At 45.1% G+C, this 27,933-nt stretch overlaps 1 protein-coding gene across 1 annotated transcript in view; it reads left to right on the top strand.

The window, feature by feature from the left end:
• Positions 1 to 14,185: 14,185 nt before the first annotated feature.
• LOC142250304 (major histocompatibility complex class I-related gene protein-like) overlaps positions 14,186 to 27,933 on the top strand; it is a 39,173-nt gene continuing 25,425 nt past the window's right edge. The window contains exons 1-2 of the mRNA XM_075322444.1: positions 14,186 to 14,275; positions 25,617 to 25,874. Coding sequence (XP_075178559.1) covers positions 14,215 to 14,275; positions 25,617 to 25,874 — 319 coding nt within the window. The 5' untranslated portion in view covers positions 14,186 to 14,214. The remainder of the gene's footprint in view (positions 14,276 to 25,616; positions 25,875 to 27,933) is intronic.

Genomic DNA, 27,933 nt, shown 5'->3' on the forward strand with positions numbered 1-27,933 from the left:
TGGTGTCATCTTGCCTTCGACATTTATGTATCCACCCATTGATTCCCCCCCCCCATTAGTCTGTATGCTTAACAATTTCAGGAACGTGCCATTTTGCTTTGTTCCTGACTAGGCACATATTAGTTTTTTAGTATTAACAGCTCCAATGTTTTTTCTTAATCAACTAATCAAACAATTATTTGCTCTTTTTCACGATACACAGAGTTTAATTTTTTACGTACATTTTTTTTCTTTTTTTGTAATAGGGGAAAAATGTAAAACAAAATAGGTAATAAATGACTTTTATTCATATATTATTATTATTATTTATTTATTTTTAAGACCACAAAGGACTCCTAAAAACATTTAAAACTGTGTTTCCCTTTCCCCTTATTTTTACATAGTGAACATATTTTTTTTTTTCAACAGTGAAGGTGTAGAAAAGGTGATTCAGACTTGCAGTGTCTCCTTTTTAAATTAATTATTTTTTTCTTGCTTGTTTTATTTATTTATTTATTTATTTTTATTTTTATTTCACACACTGCCCCCATAAACTCCTAAAAGACCTTTGGGAAGCATTTTTAATATATTCTTTTTATTGGAGATTTTTCATGTGACTGGGGTTGGCTTATTAGCCCCAGCTACAGGGGAATATTAGCCTCCCGCCTGCATAGCAGAGCTGACTGATTCTGCTAGAACCTATTCTGTCCCTACACTCATATAATAAAAGAGGGAGCTTCGACTGCTTTCTAATTTGTATACACAAGTTCTGTTTCAGCTTTGTGTGTATACAGAAATTGAGAAGGTAATAAATAACCATTAGAAATAAGTGGATCCATTGATGTTCAGGTTTGCTGAGTTTGGCCGGAATTTAGTTAAAAGTTTGGTTTGTTACCCGGAATCGACCTGAACGTGACTTATAATTCAATGGGGACTCGAACCTTGGTGCTATAAAATGGTCGTAGTAAAGGCTAGGGGGCTGCAAAATCAAAATGGGGATAAGAGCAGGACAATTGCCTTGCAAATAAATGTGAATAGGGAATAAATAAATAAAAAATTATGTGTGATGCCCCTATTTTTGATAACCAGCCAAGGTAAAGCAGACAGCTGGGGGCTGGTATTATCAGGCTGGGAAGATCCATGGTTACTTGACCTCTTGTCAGCCCAAAAATAACAGGCGGCAGGCACCCCAGAAGTGGCACATCCATTAGATGCTCTAATTCTGGCGCTTTGCCTGGCTCTTCCCATATTGCCCTGGTGCGATGGCAATCGGGGTAATACATTTGGTGTTGATGTCAGCTGTGAATTGCCAGTTGGCATCAAGCCCAGGAGTAAGTAAAGGAGATAGTCTATCAGACACCCCAATTACTAACCCAGTAAGTGTAAGCTTTAAAAATGCACAGGGAAAATAATTTATTAGAATAAAGACTTCCCCACAGTCACCAATTTATTCATTACAAAAATATTTCGACGTAATCCAATGGTGTGATGTCCCACAACATCCCTCGATTCCAATGGAGCCTCGTACTAAGAATGAGGACAGGACGACTCTACCTCATCTAAGGGAGGACGGATGGGGTCATGGTATCGTGAAATTTTGGCCAACAACCTCCTTCCCTCAGTAAGAGCATTGAAGATTGGTCGTGGCTGGGTCTTCCAGTGTGACGAAGACCAGAAACACACAGCCAGGACAACTAAGCAACTGTAAGAAGAATTTCAAGGTTCTGCAGTGGACTATTCAGTCTACAGACCTGAACCCAATAGAAAATCTTTGAAGGGAGCTGAAACTCAATGTTGCCCAATGACAGCTCCAAAAGCTGAAAGATCTGGTTAAGATATATGGAGGAATAACCTGAAAGATTTGGAGAAGAGCTGCATGGAGGAAGGGGCCAAAATCCCTGCTGCAGTGTGTGCAAACCTGGTCAAAAACTATAGGAAAAGTCCAACCTCTGTAATTTCAAACAAAGGTTTATGTACCAAATATTAAAGGGACCCTTTCACCAGATGTTTCCCTTATAAGCTGAGGGCCACCACCGGTGAGCTCTTATATACAGCATTCTACATTACTGTATATAAGTGCCCAGGCCGCTCTGTAGAACATAAAAAAGACCTTTATAATACTGACCTAGGGGACAGTCAGGTCCAATGGGCGTCGCTCGTCTCAGGTCCGATACCTCCTCTCTTCCGTCCATTACTATCCTTCTTCCCAGGTCTGTGTCTTTGACGAGTCTTACATCATCCACACAGATACCTTCATTGCACTCCTGCACATGCAGACTTTCATCTGAGGGCAGAGCAAAGCATTGTAATGTGCAGGCACGAGGAAAGATCAAAGACTGCCCACTCATGCGCACAGCAATGCTTTGAGCTGCCCTGAGAAGGGCATATCAAAGTGCACTTGCACGGGAGTGCAATGGAGGCCTCTGTATGGATGACATAGGTTACGTCATCGATACAGAGCTTAGAAGGACGACTGCACAAGACAGAAGAGGTGACGGACTTGAAACAAAAGACGCCCATTAGACCTGACCGTCCCCTAGGGGAGTATAATAAAGGTCTTTTTTTATGTTATACAGAGCGGCCAGGTTCTTATATACAGTACAGTGGAACCTCGCTTAACGAGTAACCCAGTTAGCGAGAATTTCGCTGAATGAGCAAAGCTTGCTGTAAATTTGTAACTCAGTTTGCGAGAAAGCTGTGCTGCACGAGCAAAATAATCACCGCACACACTTCCGGTTCCATATATCCACCGCGCTCTGACCCACTCTTGCAATCCACACAAACACACACAAGGACGCACAAACACGCACACAGACATATTATGCTCACCTTACCTTCCATTCCATCGCTAGTCTCATTGTTCTTGTAGTTCGCCGGTACATCGCGACGAGGGAGGGATCTTCGCGGCGAACTGCAAGACCCAGGAGGCCGGCAATGGAACGGAAGGTAAGGTGAGCATAATATGTGTACCGTCCGTTCCATCACCGGCCTCCTGGGTCTTGTAGTTCGCCGGTATAGGCTGTGTATCGGCAAGCATCGTGAAGAGGCAGGAACTTCCTGTGTCAGCCGCTACACAAAGGCAGCGCGCTGGCCAATCAGAGGCAAGAGGCTCCTGCCTTTGACGTCAGCGTTCTGGCAGCGGACATTCCTCCCTCAACGTGATGGTTACCCGATACACATCCCATACCGGCGAACAGCAAGTTCCAGCAGGCCGGCGATGGAACGGAAGGTAAGGTGAGCATAATATGTGTGTGTGCGTGCGTGCTTGTGTGTTTGTGCGTGTTTGTGTGTGTTTGTATGTGTGTGGAATGGCACAATAGGGGACCAGGAGGGGACATTTAATACGTTGTGGAACGAATTGTCTGCATTGTAATGATTTCCTATGGGAAATCTTGCTTTGCTGAACGAGTAACTTGGTTAACAAGCACAGTCCCAGAACGGATTGTTCTCGTTAACCAAGGTTCCACTGTATTCTAAAATGCTGTATATAAGAGCCCCCTGGTGGTGGCCGCAGCTCATAAGGTAAAAACCTGTTGACAGGTTCCCTTTAAGTTCTGTTTTTCTATTGTATCAAATACTTATTTCATGCAGTAAAATGCAAATTAATTATTTAAACATCAAACAATGGGATTTTCTGGGTTTTTTTTTATTTTGTCTCTCACAGTTGAAGTTACCTATGATAAAAATTGCAGACCTGTCCATTCTTTGTAAGTGGAAAAAGTTGCAAAATTGGCAGAGGATCAAATACTTATTTTCACCACTGTAGCTCTGTTGTGCTCTACACAATGGTGCAGAGATCAGAGAGGACAGTGGGGCGGTGTGTCGTACTTGTCTCAGAGTAGATATCCTGCTCTAAGCTTCAGAAGGACCTTGTCTTTATGCCCAAGAATAAGGTCTCCTGCTTGTGATTGGTTAATATCATGCATGGGAAAAATTTACTTCCCCACCCCCGCCGAGACAAATCTCTACAACCCGTTAGTTGAAGAGGAAATAATAAACTTTACAAGCTTTATACTTTTCTGTCAACTTTTTTCTTTTATCCAACTTTAGACATATACAACTTCTGTCGATTGTTTGCTTTTTTTCCACAAAGCAAAAATGAAACTAAGAAACATCCAGGTTATAATTAGTAACTTTACCTACAACTTTCCAAGCGGTGGAATTAGTTCATGCTATGATCTGCCCAAACCATACCACAGCAAATCCGCCCAACCTGCTGTGTAATTACTTCTCAACCCTAAACCATATCTAGCGCAATCACATTCCTTCTGGTTACTGGAACGTGGGGCTGAATGGAAATTAATTGCACACAGACTGCACTCAGAAACGTTCTTTCATTTTTGGAAACTTTTATTAGGCAGAATTATTCTATTAGTGTAGATATTGTGTGTTATACGATAAGCTCTCCTGCAGGCTAAAGCTGTGGCCATATCCTGAATAGGGCACATAAAACTCGTACTTTCCCTCCACTTTTCTACCTTGATCTTTAAAGTGCTATGCATGATTGGGGGAATTATATAATCCTTTAGGCTACTTTCACTTGTGTTCAGCGCAGTCCGTCACTATGGAGAATAGCGCAGTCCGTTAACGCACTACGCTATTCTCCATAGACTTGTATGGACGACGCACTGTAACGCAAGTGTCTGCGTTGCATCCGCTGGACGACGCAGCGTCATTATTTTGGCGCTGCGTCTTGAGGAATGAACGCTGCATGTAGCGGGTTTTTTTGGTCGACGCTGCACAGCTGTCACAAAGCTCCAGCGGCTTTTCCTCTTTTGAAAATGCCGGCCGCTCATTAATCCATCTCGTATTCACTGCTTTCCCCGCCCATCAGCGCCCATGATTGGTTGCAGTCAGACCCGCCCCCACGCTGAGTGACAGCTGTCTCACTGCAACCAATCACAGCCGCCGGTGGGCGGGTCTATATCGTGCAGTAAAAAAATAAATAACTAATTAAAAAAAAACGGCGTGCGGTCCCCCCAAATTTGGATACCAGCCAGGGTAAAGCCACACGGCTGAAGGCTGGTATTCTCAGGATGGGGAGCCCCACGTTATGGGGAGCCCCCAGCCTAACAATATCAGCCAGCAGCTGCCCAGAATTGCCGCATCCATTAGATGCGACAGTCCCGGGACTCTACCTGGCTCATCCCGAATTGCCCTGGTGCGGTGGCAATCGGGGTAATAAGGAGTTAATGGCAGCAGCCCATAGCTGCCACTACGTCCTAGGTTAATCATGGCAGGCGTCTCCCCGAGATACCTTCCATGATTAACCTGTAAGTGAAAGTAAATAAACACAAACACCCGAAAAAAATCCTTTATTTGGAATAAAAGACAAAAAGACACTCTCTTTCCCCACTTTATTAATCCCCAAATACCCCTCCAGGTCTGGCGTAATCCACACGAGGTCCCGCGACGCTTTCAGCTCTGCTACATGAAGCTGACAGGAGCGGAAGTAGAACACGATCGCTCTCTATCAGCTCCACGCAGCAACTGAAGTGAGTCGCGCGATCAGCTGTGCCCTCTTTCAGGTGATCCGCGGACACCGCTCTCGGGTGGAGGACTTCAGCTGTGGCCACAGATCACCTGAGTGACGGCACAGCTGATCGCGCGGCTCACTGCGGTCACTCAGGAGATTTGCGGTTACCTCTCTCTCTCTCCTCCCGACCGCAAATCTCCTGAGTGACTGCAGTGAGCCGCGCAATCAGCTGTGCCCTCATTCAGGTGAACCGCGGCCACAGCTGAAGGCCTCCACCCAAGAGCTGTGTCCGCGGGTCACCTGAGTGACGGCACCGCTGATCGCGCGGCTCACTGCAGTCAGTCAGGAGATTTGTGGTTACCTCTCTCTCTCTCTCTCCTCCCGACCGCAAATCTCCTTTCCCTGCAAAACATTAAAAAACAAAAAAAAACAAAACGCAAAACGTTGTTTTAAAGGAATCCGTTACCTTTATTAGCACACTTATAAGCAAAAAGGTTCTATAATCTCTTTATCAGCAGCCCATGGCTGCATAACACATATTCAAGTGCTGCTATTAAATGGAGGAGAAAATTAATTGAGGTTTGTTCAGTTTTACCTTCATAGTATGAATATGCAGGCCACATCCTTTACCATGACACTTGCTTGCCCCTCAAGTGTGGTTTTTACAAGTCACATCTCATTTGTACCGCCCCGTGCTCAGCTGCAGCCGAGCTGCTCGGATCCGGGCTCGTTGGTGGGTGGCTCGAGCGCCTCCGGACCGGGGGTCACTTCGCTCTGAAAGGGGCTGGCGCTTTGAAGGGGGCTTTTTAGGGTTACGGGCGAGGCCGTGGTTTTTGTTAGAGTTTATAACACCACCCACGGGTTGTGGTGAATGGAGACACCATCGCTGCTGTTTACTAGACACCCAGGGAAGATGTTGCGCAGCTAAGGTGTTAACCCCTCTGTGGGCAGGGGTGATGTCCCCGGGACCCGATGGGTATGGTGTAGTGGTGCTTGGTGGTGCAGGGCGGTGCGCGGCCCGAGGGCACAGTTGTACTCACTATTACAGATGCACAAGAGTCACTGGTAAACCAAAAAGATGGTGGTCGGTGCCTGCAGCCGGCTGCATCTGGTCCCCCAGTCGGGTTGGTGGTCTCCGCCTTTCTCCTGCACCTTCTTTGTAGCTGTGGACAGCCCGTGCTTCAGCAACGGGAGTCCGCTCCCCGGCTTTGTGTGTGTCGGGAGAGCCCGTTTGCCCGCAGACGCTGGCCCGTGGGATCTCTTTGTCTGAGCGATGGCTTTTTATCTCCCTCGGTGGGCTGTTGCCTTCAGTCGGGACTTGGGTGGGAAAGGACCTAAACTCCAGACCTCAATCAGTTAATTAACTTAGTCCGGTAGTTTCGGGACCGCGTTTCAGGGTCTGAGTACCCCCCTTTGTGCTCCAGGTTTCCAGTCGGTTCCCCGGTTCGGTACCGGCGGGCCACTACCCTGCCCCGGTCCCTTACGGTTCCACCTGGCTGTCTTCCCGGCTCCTGCAGGCTGAGGCCACCATATGCCTCCTAGCCAGAGATGACTGGGCTCCAACCCAGACACCTGGTGTTAGACTGCGGCAGACCTGGGCACTGGTCTGCCTCTGCACTTGACCTTCACTCTCCAAACTCCAAAACTTATCTACTGTTTTCCTGCCTCAGGACCTGTGAACTCCTCGGTGGGCATGTCCAACCGCCTGGCCACGCCCCCTGGTGTGCCCATCAAATCCTGAGGGAGGTGACTAGGGTTTTGTAGGGTGGCTGATGACACCTTTTTAGGGGACGGGTGTTGTGCAAGGGCCTACCTGTGACTACCTGGCTAGTCCAGGGCGTCACACACTCCTACCCCTGAAATGTGACCCTAGATGTCAGGTCTGAAACTAATTTCGTCAATTTGTTAACTCTTATGGAGTCCCCACAAAACGAAAATGTCTGTGCACAAGATATACACAAGATTTCTATGGAGTTGGGGAATAACACCATTTCCTTGTATGTTGCGATTACCGTTTCCCTGTATTTCTGGCTTGTGTAATCTGTAATCACATATTTACATATGTGCAGCCGAAGCAGGAATTCCCCTAATGATGGAAATAACTTCATTAATGCCCACTAATTAGGAATACAGCTCTGTGTTTATATTATGATATTGCAGCCTCCTCCACTGTTATGTGTCTAAATGTTCTACTTTGACATCTGTCCACATCCACAATTCTGCGTGCTATAGAGCTGAAATCCCCCATTATACACATAAGAGAGTCTGTGGTGAGATCAAGTAGAACAAGCACCTTTGGAAAACACATTGGTCCAACTCCTGCCATTCCTGATATTAGATGCTTTACTCATACAGTCAATTATCACTGCATAAAAGCAATGACAACCATCAAAATGTGTTTTTTACACCCTCACCATTGACTGGCAGCTTTCTGCATATGCACAGGGTACACAGAAAGCTGCCAATCAGTGATGTGGGCGGAGCTATACAGAGCTCAGCATTCAGAGAACTGAATAAAAAAATACAGCTACCACAAAAATATAGTATAGTACAAAAATACAAACTAACTGAACTCTAATCATATACAAAAAAATGTGCAAAATGACCAGATAAGAACAATGGAATTTTTATTTAGAAAATGGTAAAACATAACATATGACATTAATTAAAAAAAGAAAGTCTTAAGCGGGCTTTACACGCTACGACATCGCTAATGCGGAGTCGTTGGGGTCACGGAATTCGTGACGCACATCCGGCCGCATTAGCGATGCCGTTGCGTGTGACATCGATTAGCGATTTTGCATCGTTGCAAAACAGTGAAAAATCGCTAATCGGCGACACGGGGGTCCATTCCCAATTATCGTTACTTCAGCAGTAACGAGGTTGTTCCTCGTTCCTGCGGCATCACACATCGCTGCGTGTGACGCCGCAGGAGCGAGGAACGTCTCCCTACCTGCCTCCCGGCCGCTATGCGGAAGGAAGGAGGTGGGCGGGATGTTACGTCCCGCTCATCTCCGCCCCTCCGCTGCGATTGGGCGGCGGTTCAGTGACGTCGCTGTGACGCCGCACGGACCGCCCCCTTAGAAAGGAGGCGGTTCGCCGGTCACAGCGACGTCGCCGGACAGGTAAGTATGTGTGACGGCTCTGGGCGATGTTGTGCGCCACGGGCAGCGATATGCCCGTGTCGCGCAACAGATGGGGGCGGGTACGCACACTAGCGATATCGGGACCGATATCGCAGTGTGTAAAGTAGCCTTTAGTATCAAAACGTACGTTGGGATTGGGTTGGTGGCAGTGCAGCACCTCACCAGTTATTGTGCATTGTTTATGCACTTGGCACTTTGTATGCTTTCTTTATATAGTTAGGCCAACATGCTGACTATTTTATCTGGCTACCTTAGTCTTCCTGTATAGTATATATGTCGCGGGCGGAGGGGCCGTGTTCGCTACGCTCGGGTCCGGGGCTTCTGCTGCTGCTCGGTGGCTCGAGCGGTGGGCCGGACCCGGGGACTCGAGCAGCGCTCCTCGCCCACGAGTGAAAAGGGGTGATTTGTTTGGGGAGATAGTTCATGACGCCATCCATAGGTCGTGGTGATGATGGGCAGCACCGCTGCTGGTGACGGTGATGGCAGGGAGCAGCTAGGATGTTGGTTCCCCCTCCGTGGGTAGGTGATCCCGGGGCCCGGTGATGATACGGGGAGGCTGGATGGCCGGGGTGCAGGGTTGCAGGGACAGCGCGGCGCGGTGCCGGATGGCACTGTGGTACTCACTCAGGCACAAATTCACAGAGTCTCTGGTAAACCAAACGGCTGGATGGACGGGTCCCGCAGCCGGCTGCAGTGTCTTTGCTCTCCCCGGACAGGTTTATGGTGGCTGTCTTTCCCTGCACCTGTGTCTGAATGTGTTGACTCCGATGGCTTCCCAACAGTAGTCCGCTCCCCGGCGTATAGGTACCGGAGGAGCCCGTTTTGCCCGCAGGCGCTGGCCCTTGGATCTCTAGCCTGTGGCGGTGGCTGTGTATCCTCACGGTGTGGACTGTTGCCTTCTGTCGGGTCTTGGGCGTTAGGAAACCCCCCTGGTTCCGGTCACTCTCGGATTTGACCTTTGTCGGCGGCTCCAAGCCTAGTGGGGGTCCGATGGCCCTACCTTTGTGCTTAGCTTCACTCCGCTCCCCGGTTCGGTACCGGTGGGCCACCGCCCGACCCCGGTCCTACGGTTCCGCGGTGATCCACTAACTCCTGCAGACGACCACAACCGTCTGCCAACCTTCCTGACAGTGTCTGGGCTCCTACCCAGACACTAGCAGTTTCTGTCCTCTCACTTCCACTACCAAACTCTATCTGCTGTCTTTTCCCGCCTCCAGGAATGTGAACTCCTCAGTGGATGGGGCCAACCGCTTGGCTCCGCCCCACCCAGTGTGGACATCAGCCCCTGGAGGGAGGCAACAAGGGTTTTTGTCTGACTAATGTAACTATCCAGGGGAGGGTGTGTGTGTGTGTGTTATGTCTGTGACTGCCTGGCTAGTCCAGGGCGTCACATATACAGTGGAACCTTGTTTAACGAGAACAATCCGTTCTGGGACTGTACTTGTTAATCAAGGTACTCGTTCAGCAAAGCAAGATTTCCCATAGGAAATCATTGCAATGCTGACGATCCGTTCCACAATGTGTTAAATGTCCCATCCTGGTCCCCTATTCTATCATTCCACACACGTACAAACACGCACAAACATGTACAAACTCACACAAGCACACATGCATGCACGCACATATTATATGCTCACCTTACCTTCCGTTCCATCGCTGGTCTCCTGGGACTTGCTGTTCTCCGGTGCGGGCCGTGTATCAGGTGACCATAACAACGAGGGCGGAACTTGGAAGGTTGAACTAGATGGACCTAGGTCTTTTTTCAACCTAAGTAACTATGTAACTATGTAACTTCCTGCCAGAGCGCTGACGTCAAAGGCAGAGCCGCTTGCCTCTGATTGGCCAGCGCGCTGCCTTTGACAAGCGGTGACAGGAACCAGGAAGTTCCTGCTTCGTTGCTATGGATGCCGATGCCTGGAGCGGAGCGGAGCAGAGCGGCGCGGCGCACTACAGGACCTAGGAGGCCAGTGATGAAACGGAAGGTATAGATATAGGTATGCTCGCCTTACCTTCCGTTCCACCGCCGGCCTCATGGTACTTGTAGTTCTCCGCGATGTACCCGGGAACTACAAGAACCATGAGGCCGGCGGTGGAACGGAAGGTAAGGTGAGCATAACACAGTACTGTATGTGTGTGTGTGTGTGTGTGTGTGTGTGCGTACATGTGTGTTTGTGTGGACAGTGCAAGTGCGGGTCAGAGCGCGGTGGATGGACGGAACTGGAAGTGTGTGAGGTGAGAATTTCGCTCGTACAGCAAAGCTTTCTCGTAAAGCGGGTTACAAATTTACAGAAAGCTTTGCTTGTTAAGCGAAATTCTCGTTAAGAGAGTTACTCGTTAGGCGAGGTACCACTGTATATCCTAGGATTAACCCTACTCTGTTTCCTACTATAGCTACCTTTTAGAGGTCATACTCATGCTACCATGGTATATGGTTTATATCACACTAGTTATATACAGTATGTACTATTGAGCTGGACTACATTTGTTAATTTATAACTTTGTTACTATTTCATAATGTGCTTTTGACTATCTTCTTTTACATGGTTTATACCCTGTGTGTCATTTGAATGCAGTATGAGTCTATTTGGTGCTGTATTTCCACTGTGGTTTTGCCGCCCTATACTTGTCTTACATTCAGAGAACTGCTAGATCTGCAGCAGAAAAAACAGGGATTTTATCAAGATGACAGCAAATAGCTCAGTAAGTGACACATCGCTGGAATCAGGGTCTCTGTCTCTACGTTATGCTGCTCTCAAATAGGGGAACAAAAACTTGGTGACAAATTATTTTTAAAAAAATATAAAGTAAAAAAAATGCAGTCATCTGCTATCTTAACTAAAAGCCCGATAACTGTTTTTGTGTTTTTTTTGTCTAATTTTTCGTAATTTTTCATTTGTGCCTTATTGTTTTATTTGCGTCTTTTTAAAGTTTTATTTTCTATGTGTTTTCGCCTTCTTTTATATTCGTCATTGTCTGTGGACTTTGGTGTTTCTGCATGTGTTTGGCCGATTCATCAGTTGCAACATAGTAAATAACTGGAGTGATTTTATGTATGATATTGTAATGCAATTTTTGCAACATTTTATGAAACATAACTTTTTGATCTCAAAAGTCGCAAACGAATCAAAGGCAAAAAAAAAGAGTAGTTTTGAATTTGGTGTCTGAAATGTCAATGAATAAAAAAAGACAGAAAAATTCTTATAAAGAATGCAAATGATGACTTGTGGCCTACATTTTTCACACAAAAAAAAGCATCTATGAAAAAACTCAATTTTTTTTTTGCCCTAAAACAATGAGGATAAAAAAACAAATCTAGGCCATAATATGGTCCACAAAGATGTTCAACCAAAACATTCCAAATCTTCATAAATGTGAAATCTAAATGTTTTCCTCATGGTTTTATGGCAAAATATATTTACCATAGAATGTTTTGCAGCATTACCAATTTTTAATCTTGAGGATCGGAGGCAAAATCTATCTTATAGGTGCAAGAATAGGATCTCAATGTAATTTGTATATAGAATAGAACGCTAAAAGACATTTCCCAGCTCAGGCTTTCATGGCAAAGTCAGAGGATACTATAAATATATGATAGATGCAGACCCAGATCTGGGACAAGCACTTGTCTTGAGATGTGTCAGAGGAAACAAAACATACAATTAGGTAATAAATTGTAAACACTGGCTAAGGCCTATTTCACACGTACGTGCCTCCGGTACGTGTTTGGCAGTTTTCTCACGTACCGGAGACACGTACACACGTAGACCTAGGTATTCCTATGGTTTTGGACACACGTAAGTATTTGCGTACGGAACGTGTGTCCGTTCCGTAATTATGTGTGTCCGTGTGTTTCTCACGCCGACATGTCCGTTTTCTCTCCGGCATCATGGGTATCACACGGAATGCAAACGTGTCACACGTAATGCAAACAGACCACACGGATGTGTTCCGTGTGACACGCACCGGAGAGAAGAAATGTGTCTGTGAGAAAAAAAAAAAAAAAAACGTTACTCACCTTCTACAGCCCTCCTGTCTCTGCCGCTGCTGTCACTTGCTGCCGACCTCCGCTCATTATGCTAATTGAATATTCACTTCACTGCGGCCGGAAGCAGTAGCAGCAGGGAGTTGGCAGGACCGGAGACTGAAGTTCAGCACCACGGACAGCGACGCCAGGGACAGGTGAGCAGAAAGTTCCTATTCTTCGTGTGTTACCACGGATAACACACAGAGAACACACGTAGCCCATAAACACAGCTCACGGAGGGCAAAACGCACCTCTGACACGTCTGTGAAAAACGTGCATGGTTTTTCACGAACGTGTGAAAGAGGCCTAAAACTGTGACTGAGAGACATGGTTGTATCAGTGTACGAAAAACTCAAGTTTAGTGACCAGTGTCAGGCAGCTGCTGCCAAGGCTAATAAAATAATAGGATTGAAAACACAGAAGAACTGGAAGAATATGTACCAAAAAAGGATAATAAAATGAAAATGATATGTATTAAAAAAATATTTATATAAATAAATTATTGACAAAATGCAAAAATACACATATGACATTCAAAATGAAGGAGGAAGGATGGGTACAAGAAAATGAAGGTATAAGTAACCCGTGCACAATAACAGGGAATAAAATCCAATTGTATACGTATACCCCCTGCATCCAGATAAACTCAAACTATGATGTAGTGAGACAGACCTGCATATATATTTAGGGATTGCCAAATATTTGTCAAGTGTAAACTATAACCGTATACAAGGATGTAATATATAAATAATTAATTAAATAGAACCATGACCAGTTAGGAGGCTAATAAAAAGAGGTCAGAGCAGAGGTAAAAAAAGAGAAAATCTCATTTGTGGAGTGATCCAGAATGGATATCCCTAATAAAGTACACAACGACCGTTTCGCCAGAAGACAGCTTTTTCCCAGGGGTGATAAAAAAAAGCTGCCTTCCAGCAAAACGGTCGTTGGGGTCTCCCCCCTGCTACCCATCTAAACTCATAGTTCTGCAGAGGTATTACAGCATTGTGCACTTTATTAGGGGTATCTATTCTGGATCACTCCACAAATTAGATTTTATCTTTCTTTTCATGGCTGTGTGCTTGTTTTGTTTACTTGTTTGGAGTGAGTGAGACTGAAACAATTGTTAGGATGTCCATAAACATTTGGCTACATAGTGTATACTCAAATGTTTCCTATCTCCCACAGACTGAAAAGACTGCAGTATATTGGCCTCCACTTCACTTCATCCCGTTCTATATGTGGCCTCCAGATTGGAGATTGGATCAGTGAATAGTAGGTGCTGATTCTCCAGAGATGGGACTGTTACCTATAAGGCGTTTATTGTGTATTTTGTGGCTCTTGTTTTTCATTGCCAACTCTCTTATTCTACAAAGCGTATAAATATTATGCAAGATCTCAGACAGGACCGGTTAATCTAATCTTGGATATTATTTATATATAACAAGGGACTTTTTAGGTGCCAGCTGGAAACACACCCAAATACCGTAATCCTCAAACGCTCTATAAAAGGGTGGCAAGTCTGAAAGCTGTGCCAACCTCTGTCAGTCTGACATATCAACGAGGAAAAAGACAGCAGGAACTTTCAGAAGATGAAAGCATGTGTGGTACATATTCTGCTCCTCTTGTTGCCTAGTGGTTTTGCCATTTCAGGTAATATGTTATATGTATTGGTAGATGCATAGGTGGGAACCGGAGTAACCTTAGAAATATTTTGCTTTACTTAATTCACAGAAATAAGATGTCCAGGATTGCATTAAAGGGAACCTGTCAGGTATAAAAATGCTATTAACCTGTAGATATGGGGTTAATCTGCTGTGTTTGAAACCTGCCCCGCACTTGCACATTTAACGATGCTGCTGGGAGGAATTTAACTTTACTCCTCCTGGCAGCATTTGTGTTTCAATCACTGCTCAGTGTATGGAGGTTATCAGGCTCACATGGACCGGCCAATACATAAGCTAAGAATCTCTCTTTGCAAATATTTCTAAAGAAGTAATGCGATACTTATGTTTTTTACTCATTTTACATTAACTATGTAATTATCCCTTTTTTTCTAATCTTCTTATAGCAGTAATGCAATGCCAAAGTATCCATATATTATTGAGTGCCACTGGATATGTTTTTTGTAGTTATGTGGTCTGCAGGAACAGTGAGGACAGTTGAGGGTCCTGTAAGTTTCCGGCTGCAATTCAGCAAATGGAGTTGGGTATTTGGTCAGGATTAATGGTGTACTCATTGCTGATTAATACAGGAAGATACTTATTCATCATATAATACCATCAGGAGACATTTGATTGGCTCCAAATTTAAGCTGCAGCCGGAAAACTACTCCAAACACCCAGCCAATGTCATATAGAACAATCTTCAATGCAAAGAAGAACTAGGAGTCCTTGAGGTGATGATCTGGCATCCACATAGCCCTGGAAGTGATGATCTGGCCCCCACAGACCCTGGAAAGTGATGATCTGGCCCTCACAGAGCCCTGCAAGTGATGATCCGGCCACCACAGAGCCCTGGAAGTGTTGTTCCGGCCCCCACAGAGCCCTGGAAGTGATGATCCAGTGTGCACCAAGCCATAATCTCACATTGTCCCATCTGTCTGGGATCAAGAGACAGAAGGATACACGCAAGCCTCATACACAGAAGATCTGGGGTCAGTCCTCCAAGATGTTTGGAACAGATTCCTGGAAGGTTTCTTCAAAAACTAAGTACAAGGGTTCGAGAAGAACTGATGAAGCAAAAAGGGGTCAACAAATATTGATGGGATTTACAGTTTTCTTTTATTCATTCACTTTGCGTTTTCTTAAGTTGCAAACATTTTTTCTACACCTGTCTAAACCTTTTGCACAGTACTTATGATTGTTTGACCTAATGAAAATTTTTGGTGTATAAGCAACTTAATACTTCTGGAGTGAGATTTATTTTTTATGATACATGAGTTTAGAAGGAACAACAAAAAAGGAACACTTGACTTGGCTAAACCTCAAGGGGTGGAAAAAAAAGTCTTTAAAGATTGTTCCCATCTTCTAACTTCAGGTGCACTCCTCCTGAGGCAACCAACTACTTGATTGATGGGGTTAGACAATCCGTTCACAGCTCTGACCGGTAGCATTATCTGATCTGAGCGCTCCTGACTCTCCATTATTGGCCACCATTGCTAGAGTGCAGTGGTAGCCGGTAACCTAGGCAAAATGATGTAAGCAAGATTATGGGGTAGGCGCGGGAAAAATCTTGTATGCGATTGTAGGCAGAGGAGATAGAGGGGAGTAGAGAAGGAGATCTTGTGAGGATCTGAGGTTGCCTCTTTTTGTGACATGGAAGTGGTTATATAAAGGTCTCAGATATGTGTTGCTCTTATGCTTCTGCTTTTAATTTATCTTCGATGCCACATGGCACAGTGAAATAAAAAATATAAAGCAGGACCCCCTATTGAGATTTGCCGTGACGTGGTAGGAGTGGCTCAAAAAATTGATCAATATTTTGCTAAAAGTCTCATTTTATATTATAGTACAGTTGGAATTAATCTGTGAATTTACATTTTATTTGTTGCATGCCACTCTCAGATGTGCTGGCTTCTTTCTCTTTTTACATATTATATAGGATATAGCCACCTATTGGGAAAACTCCACACTCAAATGTTTCCTATCTCCCACAGACATTAATGATTTCAGTAAAATTGGCCTTCACGTCATCTCCTATATGTGTCCACCACTGGTTCTATTGGATAGAATAATAGGAGACAGAGGAGCTGATTCTCCAGAGATGGGGATTTTGTGGCTCATATGTCTTTTGCCAACTGTCTTATTCTGTGGAGAGTGTATTGTTATTATTATTATTTATTATTATATCGCTGTTTATTCCATGGTGCGTTACAAGTGACAAGGGTATACATAAAAAAACAAGTACAATAATCATGAACAATATAAGGCACAGACTGTTACAGGAGGAGAGAGGACCCTGCCCGCTAGGGTTCACAGTCTACAGGGGATGGGTGAGGGTGCAGTAGGTGAGGACAGAGCTGGTTGTGCAGTGGTGTACTGGACTGAGGGCTATTGTAGGTTGTAGGCTTGTCGGAAGAGGTGGGTCTTCAGGTTCCTTTTGAAGCTTTCCATGATAGCTGAGTCTCATATGCAGGGGTCAAGCGTTCCAGATTATGTCGCGGGAGAAATCTTGTATGCGCTTGTGGGAAGAGGAGATAAGAGAGTAGTAGAGAAGGAGATCTTGTGAGGATCTGAGGTTGTGTGCAGGTAGGTACTGGGAGACTAGGCCACAGATGTGTGGAGAAGACAGGTTGTGGATGGCTTTATATGTCATGGTTAGGGTTTTGAACTGAAGTCTTTGGGTAATGGGAAGCTAGTGAAGGGATTGTCAGAGAGGAGAGGCCGGGGAATAGCGGGGGGACAGGTGGATTAATCGGGCCGCAGAGTTTAGGATAGATTGGGGGGGTGCAACAGTGTTAGAAGGGAGGCCAGAGAGGAAGAGGTTGCAGTAGTCGAGACGGGTCATAATGAGTGCATGTACTAGTGTTTTTGCTGATTCTTGGTTAAGGAATGCACAAATATGGGAGATATTTTTGAGTTGTAGTCAGCATGAGGTGAAGATGGCTTGGATGTGTGGCTTGAAGGAGAGAGCAAAGTTGAGGATTACCCCAGGCAATGAGCTTGTGAGACTGGGGAGAGTGAGCAGCCATCAATTTTGATGGATAGGCTTGCTGGGAGGGTTGAGTGAGGAGGAGGAAAGATAATAAATTCTGTTTTGTCCATGTTAAGCTTTAGAAATCGCACATAGAAAAAGGATGAAATAGCAGACAGACATTGTGGGACTCTGGTTAGTAGAGAGGTGATGTCAGGTCCAGAGAGGTCTTCTGCTCTTAGCTTTGGCTCATTTTGCCTCTTCAGGTAATGTGTTCTGTGTATTGGAGTAATTATAGTTAAAGCCTGAATAACAGGCATTTTTTGCCTTCCATTAGGGTGTTTATATCCAGGAGCATTTTTCAACCCTTTATTACAGTTGGGAAAATACAATGTTGACTTTTGCCGCCTCTTATTTTTGCCCTGATGATGGAGCCTCTGATGGGCTGATCAACTTTTAAAATAAGTTGCATAATTGTTGGCCACCAGTAACATAAAATTGGGCTATAAGCTGATGATATATTAGCATTATCTTAGCCAGTTAGGTCTAAGCAATGCCTTCAGATTCTCACAGGGTTTTTATGGTCTCACACTGAAAGGTTAGTAATTCCAAAATACAACTTTGCAACATATTATAATTAGCTATTACTTTAGCTCGCCTAAGTTCAGAAACATTTTTAAAAGATCCCCCTCTATGGATGGAGCTTCTTCTCTACCCATCCAAAAACCTCCTAGGTTTAATTAAGCCTTTGTGACCTCTTGGTTATATTTAATTGCCTCTAAAGGCCACTTTACACAATTTCACTGCAACCACAGATCTGCCGCAGATTTATCTCTGTGTGTAAAGTGGCCTTAAGACTCCTAAGTCTCTGATCTTGGTTTCCACTCTTACATTCCTTTATACTGTTCCAAATTTTTAGTTTTGCTTGATTGGAAGCTTTAGATATCAGTAAGATGATTCATATACAGTAGCTTAAATGTGTAATTTTCAGGATGTAGAGGGTTGCAATTACTTCCAAGGTACAATATGGAGGAGGAGAAATTGTGAAAGGGGGCACAATATAGCATGGGGCAGTGGGATTTTATGCAGAGGGGGCAGTATGAGGGGAATATTATAGTTCGGGAGGGATATTTTGGAGAGGGGGAGTATGGTGGGGGGATCATAACGAGAAGCTTAGTTTGGGGAAGACATTATGGAGTGGGGCAGTGGGGAGTAGGTGGATTTATGGAGAGGCTCAGTGTGGGGGAGGACAGAATGGAGGGGGGTAGTGTGGTGGACACTATGGAGAGAGTTATATTACGGACAGGTGCAGTGTGAGGGATATTTTCTGCTGAAAGCATAGTGACGGGTAATTATTTTTTCATGGGCGCAGCATGAGAGATATTTATTTTTTTGTGGGGCATTATAATGACTTGTGATGACATGGACACTCAATGCCTAGCATGGGTTAACTTTCTTAAAATTCAGCCAGACATGAAGACAGTTTGTTTATAGATGGGGGATAATCCCTCATTGTTCTACAAGACTCTTGGGAGTTTAGTATTGAAGTTTTTGTTGACTCATGTAATTGTTTTGGCCACTGAAGGCCAGACACCCATTGTATTGCTAATCTAATGTAAATTATCTCAGTGGCCATTGCCTAGTCTGTGGATTTTAGACTACATGTAAATATCCTCAGTCTTTCTACCCACATCATTTAAATGAACATTATCCATGCAGCTTGAAATTCATCCAATAAGAGAAGCAACCTTGTACAACCAATCCGATAAGGGCACAGTATACCCTAAGGGAAGGTTATGGCTATAAAAGGGGACTTCTTGGAGTCACCTGGTTGTTGATGGATGTTGCATGATCCAGTCTAAGCTCTTAGGAGCTGGCTAGGGGATCAGAACCAGGATGCCTTGTGGACTCGGTCTAGGGACTTTGGCTCCGACTACATGATCACTTGGCTACATGGCTTCAATCTAGGGACTTCGATTCCGATTGGAGACCATATCCGCAGTCTAGGGACTTCAACTCCGGCTGCCAGGATTATATCATATCATCATACCAGAGACTACTTAAGGAAGAAACCCAGGTTGGGACAATTCGGTCACCTGGCTACAGACTTTGCAGACCTCAGCCAGCTTCCTAAATCTGGCATTATTCCATTCTCGGTGAGTGCCCGCCAAAAGCGGGGTGCTGCTGGATTGGAGTAAGTAGCCCTGGAAGCTCTGAGACACGGACATTCTAAATCCCTGGTGAGCCAGCGGAAGGGTGAGACTCTGTTGCCTGTTTCATTTGTGTGTTTTGCTGGTTATGTGCTATGTGCCGTTAATATTTTGGGGATCCAATAAAGTGTTAATATTGTGATTCCTTCACCCTGTGTTGTCTGAGTAGTGTTCTGCCCACGGTTAAAGAGGTCGGCGTTCAGTTGGGATGAGCCCTGGGCCACGCTGTCTTTCTAAAGGCGGCCGGGCCAGCGGACGAGAGCACCCACTGAGCCCCGTGTCTCCACAATACTTCTATTTTTAAGGGCTCTGTGTCGGGATGAGCTGCAGAAGACTGGTGAAGAGGGAAGTCTGGAGAGAAGAGCTGTGGATGTGAAATCCCATCATGGTGTCTATATTACGTGGAGACAAAAGGGACAAAAAATGTTTTTGTGATACTGACTATGTCTCATCAGTACTGTGGTTCTGTGTGGTTTACAGTCTGATGATGACTGGTAACAACAACTCCCAGTATCTCCTTACCATTGTTAATGACATACTTGGAATTGTAGGTTCAAGTACTACATGTATAGGGCTGACATGAAATTACATTTGATTGCTGCACTATTGTGGGTTCTTTATACATGTACTGATGCTGCCTTCATGTACTGATGATGGTTCTGATGCTGCATTATGGTACTGATGATGGTTATTGCAGTGCACTAAATGTACTGATGGTGGTTCTGATGCTGCAATCTTGTACTTTCAGTGCTACTGGTGTTGCATTCTGGTACTGATGGTGCTTCTGGTGAATTCATGTACTGACAGTGTTCCTGATGCTGCATTTGTGTACTGATGTTGGTCTTGATTCTCCATTTGTGTACTGATGGTGCTTCTGGCACTGCATTTTTGTACTGATTATGTTTCTGGAAATGCACTCATGCTCTAACGGAGGTTCTGATCTTCTACACATGTAGCAATCTATAACATGCTTCATGGCTATGTTAAAACGTAATCTCAAAGTTTCAAGTATTTTTATGAGGAGGATTTAGTGAGTGTCTGCTCTAAAAACTTAGTTTTTTTCATGTTAAAGTGTGTTCACACTAAGTTTTTGGAGCAGAAACTGAGCGAAATCTCTCCAAATCCTCTTCAAATACTTAAAACTTGGTTTTGGTGATGTATTAATGTACTGATGGTGGTTTTAGTGTTGAAGTAATGTGTAAGTACCCCTTTACAAACTTTTGAGGCCATTTTGATTGATTCAAAATTGTAATGTGGCCCTTAGACGAAAATTGTTGTGCACACCTTCCATAGAACAAACGCAGCAAACATGTAATAATCAGAGAAGATTGTTATTGTGTCACGGTGGCTCAGTGGTTAGCACTGCAGCCTTGCAGCGCTGGGGTCCAAGGTTCAAATCCCACCCAGGACATCTGCAAGGAGTTTGTATGTTCTCCCCGTGTTTGCGTGGGTTTGCTCCGGGTTCTCTGGTTTCCTCCCACACTCCAAAAGACATACAGATAGCTAATTTAGATTGTGAGCCCCAATGGGAACAGTGTTGCCAATGTATGTAAAGCACTGCGGAATATGTTAGCGCTATATAAAAATAAAGATTTATTAATAAAAAATAAAGATTTATTATTATTGTGTCATGTGGTGCAGACACCTGCAAAAAACAGGCCGAAGAAAAGCAGTAGAAAAACAGCAGCATTTACACTATGTGTAAACATGGCCTTAGTGTTACATTATTACATTTTTAAGGGTATAATGGAGAGAAAAAATTAGTCACACCATTTTTTTTTAACATCGTTTACTGATCCCATTAAATATTTGGACTCCTGTGATTTGCACATTGTTACGATTACAGGGACACAAAATATTTATTTGCTGATTTGTGATGTTGATTGTTTGTTTGTTTTAAAAAAGCGCATTAAAATGACATTATTGCAATTGTTTTTCATTATTTTTAGTAATTTTGTAGGAAGAAAAAAATCTGACTATTGTTTTCCCTGATTTGTACTGATTTGTACACTGTATCTCTATGTACCAGTATAATCCGCCTGTGGGTTCAGATTCTGCACTGCAGCTTCAAGTATACAAAATTCTCTTATCTTTAGCTACTGTCTGTAATAATGGAGGCTGTGGGTTCGATTCCTGGGAAAGCTAGATCTCAAGAAGAGAGAATTAGCTTTTTGTAATTATTTTTCATTATTTTTTTATTTATCTTATAGGAAAATAACCCCAACCTGACTTTTACTCTCCCTTTAGAATTAGTGATATAGAAATACACTGCTATATACAGTGCCTACAAGTAGTATTCAACCCCCTGCAGATTTAGCAGGTTTACACATTCGGAAGTAACTTGGCATTGTGACATTTGGACTGTAGATCAGCCTGGAAGTGTGAAATGCAGCAAAAAAGAATGTTATTTCTTTTTTTATTTTTTTTTAAATTGTGAAAAGTTTATTCAGAGGGTCATTTATTATTCAACCCCTCAAACCACCAGAATTCTGTTTGGTTCCCCTAAAGTATTAAGAAGTATTTCAGGCACAAAGAACAATGAGCTTCACATGTTTGGATTAATTATCTCTTTTTCCAGCCTTTTCTGACTAATTAAGGGTACCTTCACACTTTAGCGATGCAGCAGCGATCCGACCAGCGATCTGACCTGGTCAGGATCGCTGCTGCATCGCTACATGGTCGCTGGTGAGCTGTCAAACAGGCAGATCTCACCAGCGACCAGTGACCAGCCCCCAGCCAGCAGCGACGTGCAAGCGACGCTGCGCTTGCACGGAGCCGGCTCCTGGAAGCTGCGGACACTGGTAACTAAGGTAAACATCGAGTATGGTTACCCGATGTTTACATTAGTTACCAGCGCACACCGCTTAGCGTGTGCAGGGAGCAGGAGCCGGCAGCACAGGCAGCGTGAGAGCTGCGGAGGCTGGTAACTAAGGTAAATATCGGGTAACCACCTTGGTTACCCGATGTTTACCTTAGTTACCAGCCTCCGCCGATCTCACGCTGCCTGTGCTGCCGGCTCCTGCTCGCTTCATTTGTCGCTCTCTCGCTGTCACACGCAGCGATCTGTGTGTCACAGCGGGAGAGCGCCTTTGAAGAAAACGAACCAGGGCTGTGTGTAACGAGCAGCGATCTCGCAGCAGGGGCCAGATCGCTGCTCAGTGTCACACACAGCGAGATCGCTAATGAGGTCACAAAAAACGTGACTCAGCAGCGATCTCAGTAGCGATCTCGCTGTGTGTGAAGCACCCCTAAGACCCTCCCCAAACTTGTGAACAGCACTCATACTTGGTCAACATGGGAAAGACAAAGGAGCATGCCAAGGCCATCAGAGACAAGATCGTGGAGGGTCACAAGGCTGGCAAGGGGTACAAAACCCTTTCCAAGGAGTTGGGCCTACCTGTCTCCACTGTTGGGAGCATCATCCGGAAGTGGAAGGCTTATGGAACTACTGTTAGCCTTCCACGGCCTGGACAGCCTTTGAAAGTTTCCACCCGTGCCGAGGCCAGGCTTGTCCGAAGAGTCAAGGCTAACCCAAGGACAACAAGGAAGGAGCTCCGGGAAGATCTCATGGCAGTGGGGACATTGGTTTCAGTCAATACCATAAGTAACGTACTCGACCGCAATGGTCTCCGTTCCAGACGAGCCCGTAAGGTACCTTTACTTTCAAAGCGTCATGTCAAGGCTCGTCTACAGTTTGCTCATGATCACTTGGAGGACTCTGAGACAGACTGGTTCAAGGTTCTCTGGTCTGATGAGACCAAGATCGAGATCTTTGGTGCCAACCACACACGTGACGTTTGGAGACTGGATGGCACTGCATACGACCCCAAGAATACTATCCCTACAGTCAAGCATGGTGGTGGCAGCATCATGCTGTGGGGCTGTTTCTCAGCCACGGGGCCTGGCCATCTGGTCCGCATCCATGGGAAGATGGATAGCACCGCCTACCTGGAGATTTTGGCCAAGAACCTCCGCTCCTCCATCAAGAATCTTAAGATGGGTCGTCATTTCATCTTCCAACAAGACAACGACTCAAAGCACACAGCCAAGAAAACCAAGGCCTGGTTCAAGAGGGAAAAAATCAAGGTGTTGCAGTGGCCTAGTCAGTCTCCTGACCTTAACCCAATTGAAAACTTGTGGAAGGAGCTCAAGATTAAAGTCCACATGAGACACCCAAAGAACCTAGATAACTTGGAGAAGATCTGCATGGAGGAGTGGGCCAAGATAACTCCAGAGACCTGTGCCGGCCTGATCAGGTCTTATAAAAGACGATTATTAGCTGTAATTGCAAACAAGGGTTATTCCACAAAATATTAAACCTAGGGGTTGAATAATAATTGACCCACACTTTTATGTTGAAAATGTATTAAAATTTAACTGAGCAACATAACTTGTTGGTTTGTAAGATTTATGCATCTGTTAATAAATCCTGCTCTTGTTTGAAGTTTGCAGGCTCTAAAGCTGGTGTCACACATAACGACGACGACAACGACGTCGCTGCAACGTCACCATATTCTGTGACGTAGCAGCGACCATAGATGATCGTTAGTAAGCTGTCAAACATGTTATAAAAAGCAGCGACGGAGCAGCGATCAAGCGACGTCGACGGTCGTTGTGTGGTTTCAGACGTAGCGTAGCGTCGCTGCTGCGGTGTCAAACACAAGGATTATCAGCTTATCAGCGTGGCGCAGCGGGATAGCAGCGATCAAAAAATGACCTGGAGCATTCAGGAGCGAGCAGCGATTTCGCAGCAGGGGTCTGATCGTTGTTATGTGTCACACACAGCGACGTCGCTGTTGAGGTCGCTGCAACGTCACAGAATATGGTGACGTTGCAGCGACGTCGTTGTCGTCGTCGTTATGTGTGACACCAGCTTAACTTATTTGCATCTTATCAAACCTGCTAAATCTGCAGGGGGTTGAATACTACTTGTAGGCACTGTACAATACAAAGGTGGCTGTAGCTCATAGATTTGGCTGCCTCCAATGGTAAATGTGGGTTTGATCCTGGGGAGACCAGATCTCAAGAAAAGAGTTGTCTATTTAGTATAATGTAAATGTGTGCAGAGCGTTCCTCCCCCCATAGGAGGAGAAACAGAGCAAAGAAGATAGTGAGAGAAGACATGAAAAGAAAAACTGAGTATTGGAAGTTGGGACAAAGTCTTGACATAATGGGACTGACCCTGGAAATCACCAAGAGTTGGCAGGCTGGGGCAACGGGATCACTGGAATGGGCTGTGGCCACTGAAAGTCAGACAAAAAAAATAGAGTGGTCTGGTCAGGCAAAGCCTTATCCCTAAAATATTGCTTAAAAGCGAATTGCTGCCACATGTAAACGAAATGTCTGTGCCTGTAAAACAGATCCGAACGCCAAGGCTGGGGCCACACCAGTGTACGGCATCTGATGCAATATGCTAGCTCCCAGTGTGCTGCGAGTGTGAGCCGAGTGTCATGCAACTGAGATCCAATCCTGCAATCAGATCACAGCTGCGGAGGAGATGGAGGGATTAATCTCCCCATCTCCTCCGTTGTCAGCTGATGTCATTATTGCACTGCACTCCTGTGTAATGCGAGTGCATCGCAATGTTTCCCTCGCACCCATAGACTTGTATGGGTACGAGTGTATACGGATCGGGTTCCATCCGCTGCATGCTGCAACTGTTTTCTTGGTCTGATTAGGGCTGAGAAAATAATCACAGATGGCAGCGGCCCCATAGAGTAACATGGGACTGGGTGGAATGTGATTTTTTTTATCGCATTCCACTCGGTCCGTTTTACTCGCCGTGTGTCCTAGCCCTTAGTTTTGTGTCTGCTATCTCTTGTCTATACATTATACTAGTTTCAAAATGGACTGTCTTCTTCCTTTATGTTATCATACCACACCAAGAGTTCCTTCCCTATCTGAGGGTCTGCAGCTTGAACACAGAATATATGAAGGGACTAACTACAGACTTACTTAAAGGAACCTGGGATCGCAACGCCACACCTTGACCCGTGTGACCCTCACCCTCATACGGCTATGTAGATGCAGAAATGCAAAAGGAGAATTGGGCGCAGTGAGAAGTGTTTTAGCATAATTGGTGTAAAATCTAGTAAGATCAATGTGATTTTGGTATAACCCCAGCCCTCCTCGGTTCCTCTCTCTCACAGGTGATCACTCTCATTATTTCTTTAAGTCGGTAACCACTGATCTGACATTAAATACGACTTCGTACACGATGAGACGGACGCTGGACGACGTCACTCTAATGTGGTACGACAGCGACGATGAAGTGGTGGAACGTCGTGTTCCCTGGTTTAAAACTCCATATGCAAATTTAAGGAAAGCAAGTGAAGAATTTCATTCAAAGCAGATAAATACGGAAAACGTTCTACACGATATCTTAGATTTTATGAATCAAACGGAGGGTAAGTATCATTTATACATATCCAACATTTTATTTTCATGTTACGTTTTGCGATTCAACTGTTTTTATTGATTTTGCAAGTTAAAATGGTTTTGGACACGTTTATTCTGCAATTTGTTAGTGCAGCTGAAATGAATTGGAAATTTTATTAATAAAATATCTGTCTGCACATTCTGTCTGCATAGAATGGGGTCGATTATGCAAATAAACTCTGACCAGAGTGTGATCCGATGCTCGCGGATGAAGAGACGGTGGGGAAAAAAAATTCTCCATCTTCTCCATTCTGTGAGTCTGCAGAAATTGGACTGCACTCAGATGTCATCCGAATGTAGTCTGATGGTTTCTACACAGTCATTGACTTTTTTAATAAAACCCAATTGCGAATATGATTTTAAGCCACAAATACATACATTAAGGTAAATACAGTAAATTGCCCCCTTAGGTGGTCAACCTCTTTAGGGAACTTGTCACTTCAGATAATGTTATTACCTGCAGGTATAGGGTTAATTTGCAGGTTAATTACGTTATGAAGGTGCCTGGACACTGTACTAAAAGCCAAACTATCAGGAGGAAATGAACAGGGGTTTATGTGTGAACCTCAAACCACTGTCAATGTCACTGCATTCTGAAACTTATAGACTAAAGGCCGCTTTACACACTGCAATATCGGTACCGATATCGCTAGCGTGGGTACCCGCCCCCATCGGTTGTGCAACACGGGGAAATCTCTGCCCGTGTCGCACAACATCGCCTGGACCCGTCACACTACTTACCTGCCTAGCGACGTCGCTCCTTTGTAAGGGGGCGGTTCGTTGAGTGTCACAGTGACGTCACAGCAGCGTCACTGAACCGCCGCCCAATAGAAGCGGAGGGGCGGAGATGAGCGGGACGTAACATCCCGCCACCTGCTTCCTTCTGCATTGTGGCCGGGAGGCAGGTAAGGAGATGTTCCTCGTTCCTGCGGTGTCACACGGAGCAATGTGTGCTGCCGCAGGAACGAGGAACAACTTCGTTACTGCTGCAGTCACGATATTTGAGAATGGACCCCCATGTCACCGATGAGCGATTTTGCACGTTTTTGCGACGATGCAAAATCGCTCATAGGTGTCACACGCAACGGCATCGCTAAAGCGACCAGATGTGCGTCACAAATTCCGTGACCCCAACGAGATCAATTTAGCGATGTCGTAGCGTGTAAAGCCCGCTTTAGGCGGGCTTTACACGTTGTGACATCTCTATCAATTGCTAGCGATGTCCAGCGTGATAGCACCCGCCCCCGTCGCACATGCGATATGTGGTGATTGCTGCCGTAGCGAACATTATCGCTATGGCAGCTTCACACGCACATACCTGCTCAGTGACGTCGCTGTGACTGCCAAACAATCCCTTCTTCAAGGGGGAGGTGCGTTCGGCGTCACCGCGACATCACTAATTGGCCGGCCAATAGAAGTGGAGGGGCGGAGATGAGTGGGACATAACATCCCGCCCACCTCCTTCCTTACGCATTGCCGTCGGGACGCAGGTAAGGAGATGTTTGTCACTCCTGCGGGTTCACACACAGCGATGTGTGGAGCTGCAGGAGCGACAAACAACATCGTACCTGCGGTCGAACTGGCATTATGGAAATGAATGACGTGACACAGATCAGCGATATTTTACGCTTCTGTGCTCGTTCATCGTCGCACCTAGGATTTACATGTTGCGATGTCGCTACCGGCGCCGGATGTGCGTCACTAACGACGTGACCCCGATGATATATCGGTAGCGATATCGCAACGTGTAAAGCCCACCTTACTGTAAATGGGTTGTCCACTACTAGGACCAGGGGCAGACACTGATTGCACGTGGGCCCCCCCTTCTATGGCGGTATAATTAAATAAATAAATAAATAAATATTATATATATATATATATATATATATATATATATACTGTATATACATACACACACATACAGTGCCTACAAGTAGTATTCAACCCCCTGCAGATTTAGCTGGTTTACACATTCGGAATTAACTTGGCATTGTGACATGTGGACTGTAGATCAGCCTGGAAGTGTGA

The sequence above is a fragment of the Anomaloglossus baeobatrachus genome, chromosome 9 (assembly GCF_048569485.1).
Source record: "Anomaloglossus baeobatrachus isolate aAnoBae1 chromosome 9, aAnoBae1.hap1, whole genome shotgun sequence".
Classification (NCBI taxonomy): Eukaryota; Metazoa; Chordata; class Amphibia; order Anura; family Aromobatidae; genus Anomaloglossus; species Anomaloglossus baeobatrachus.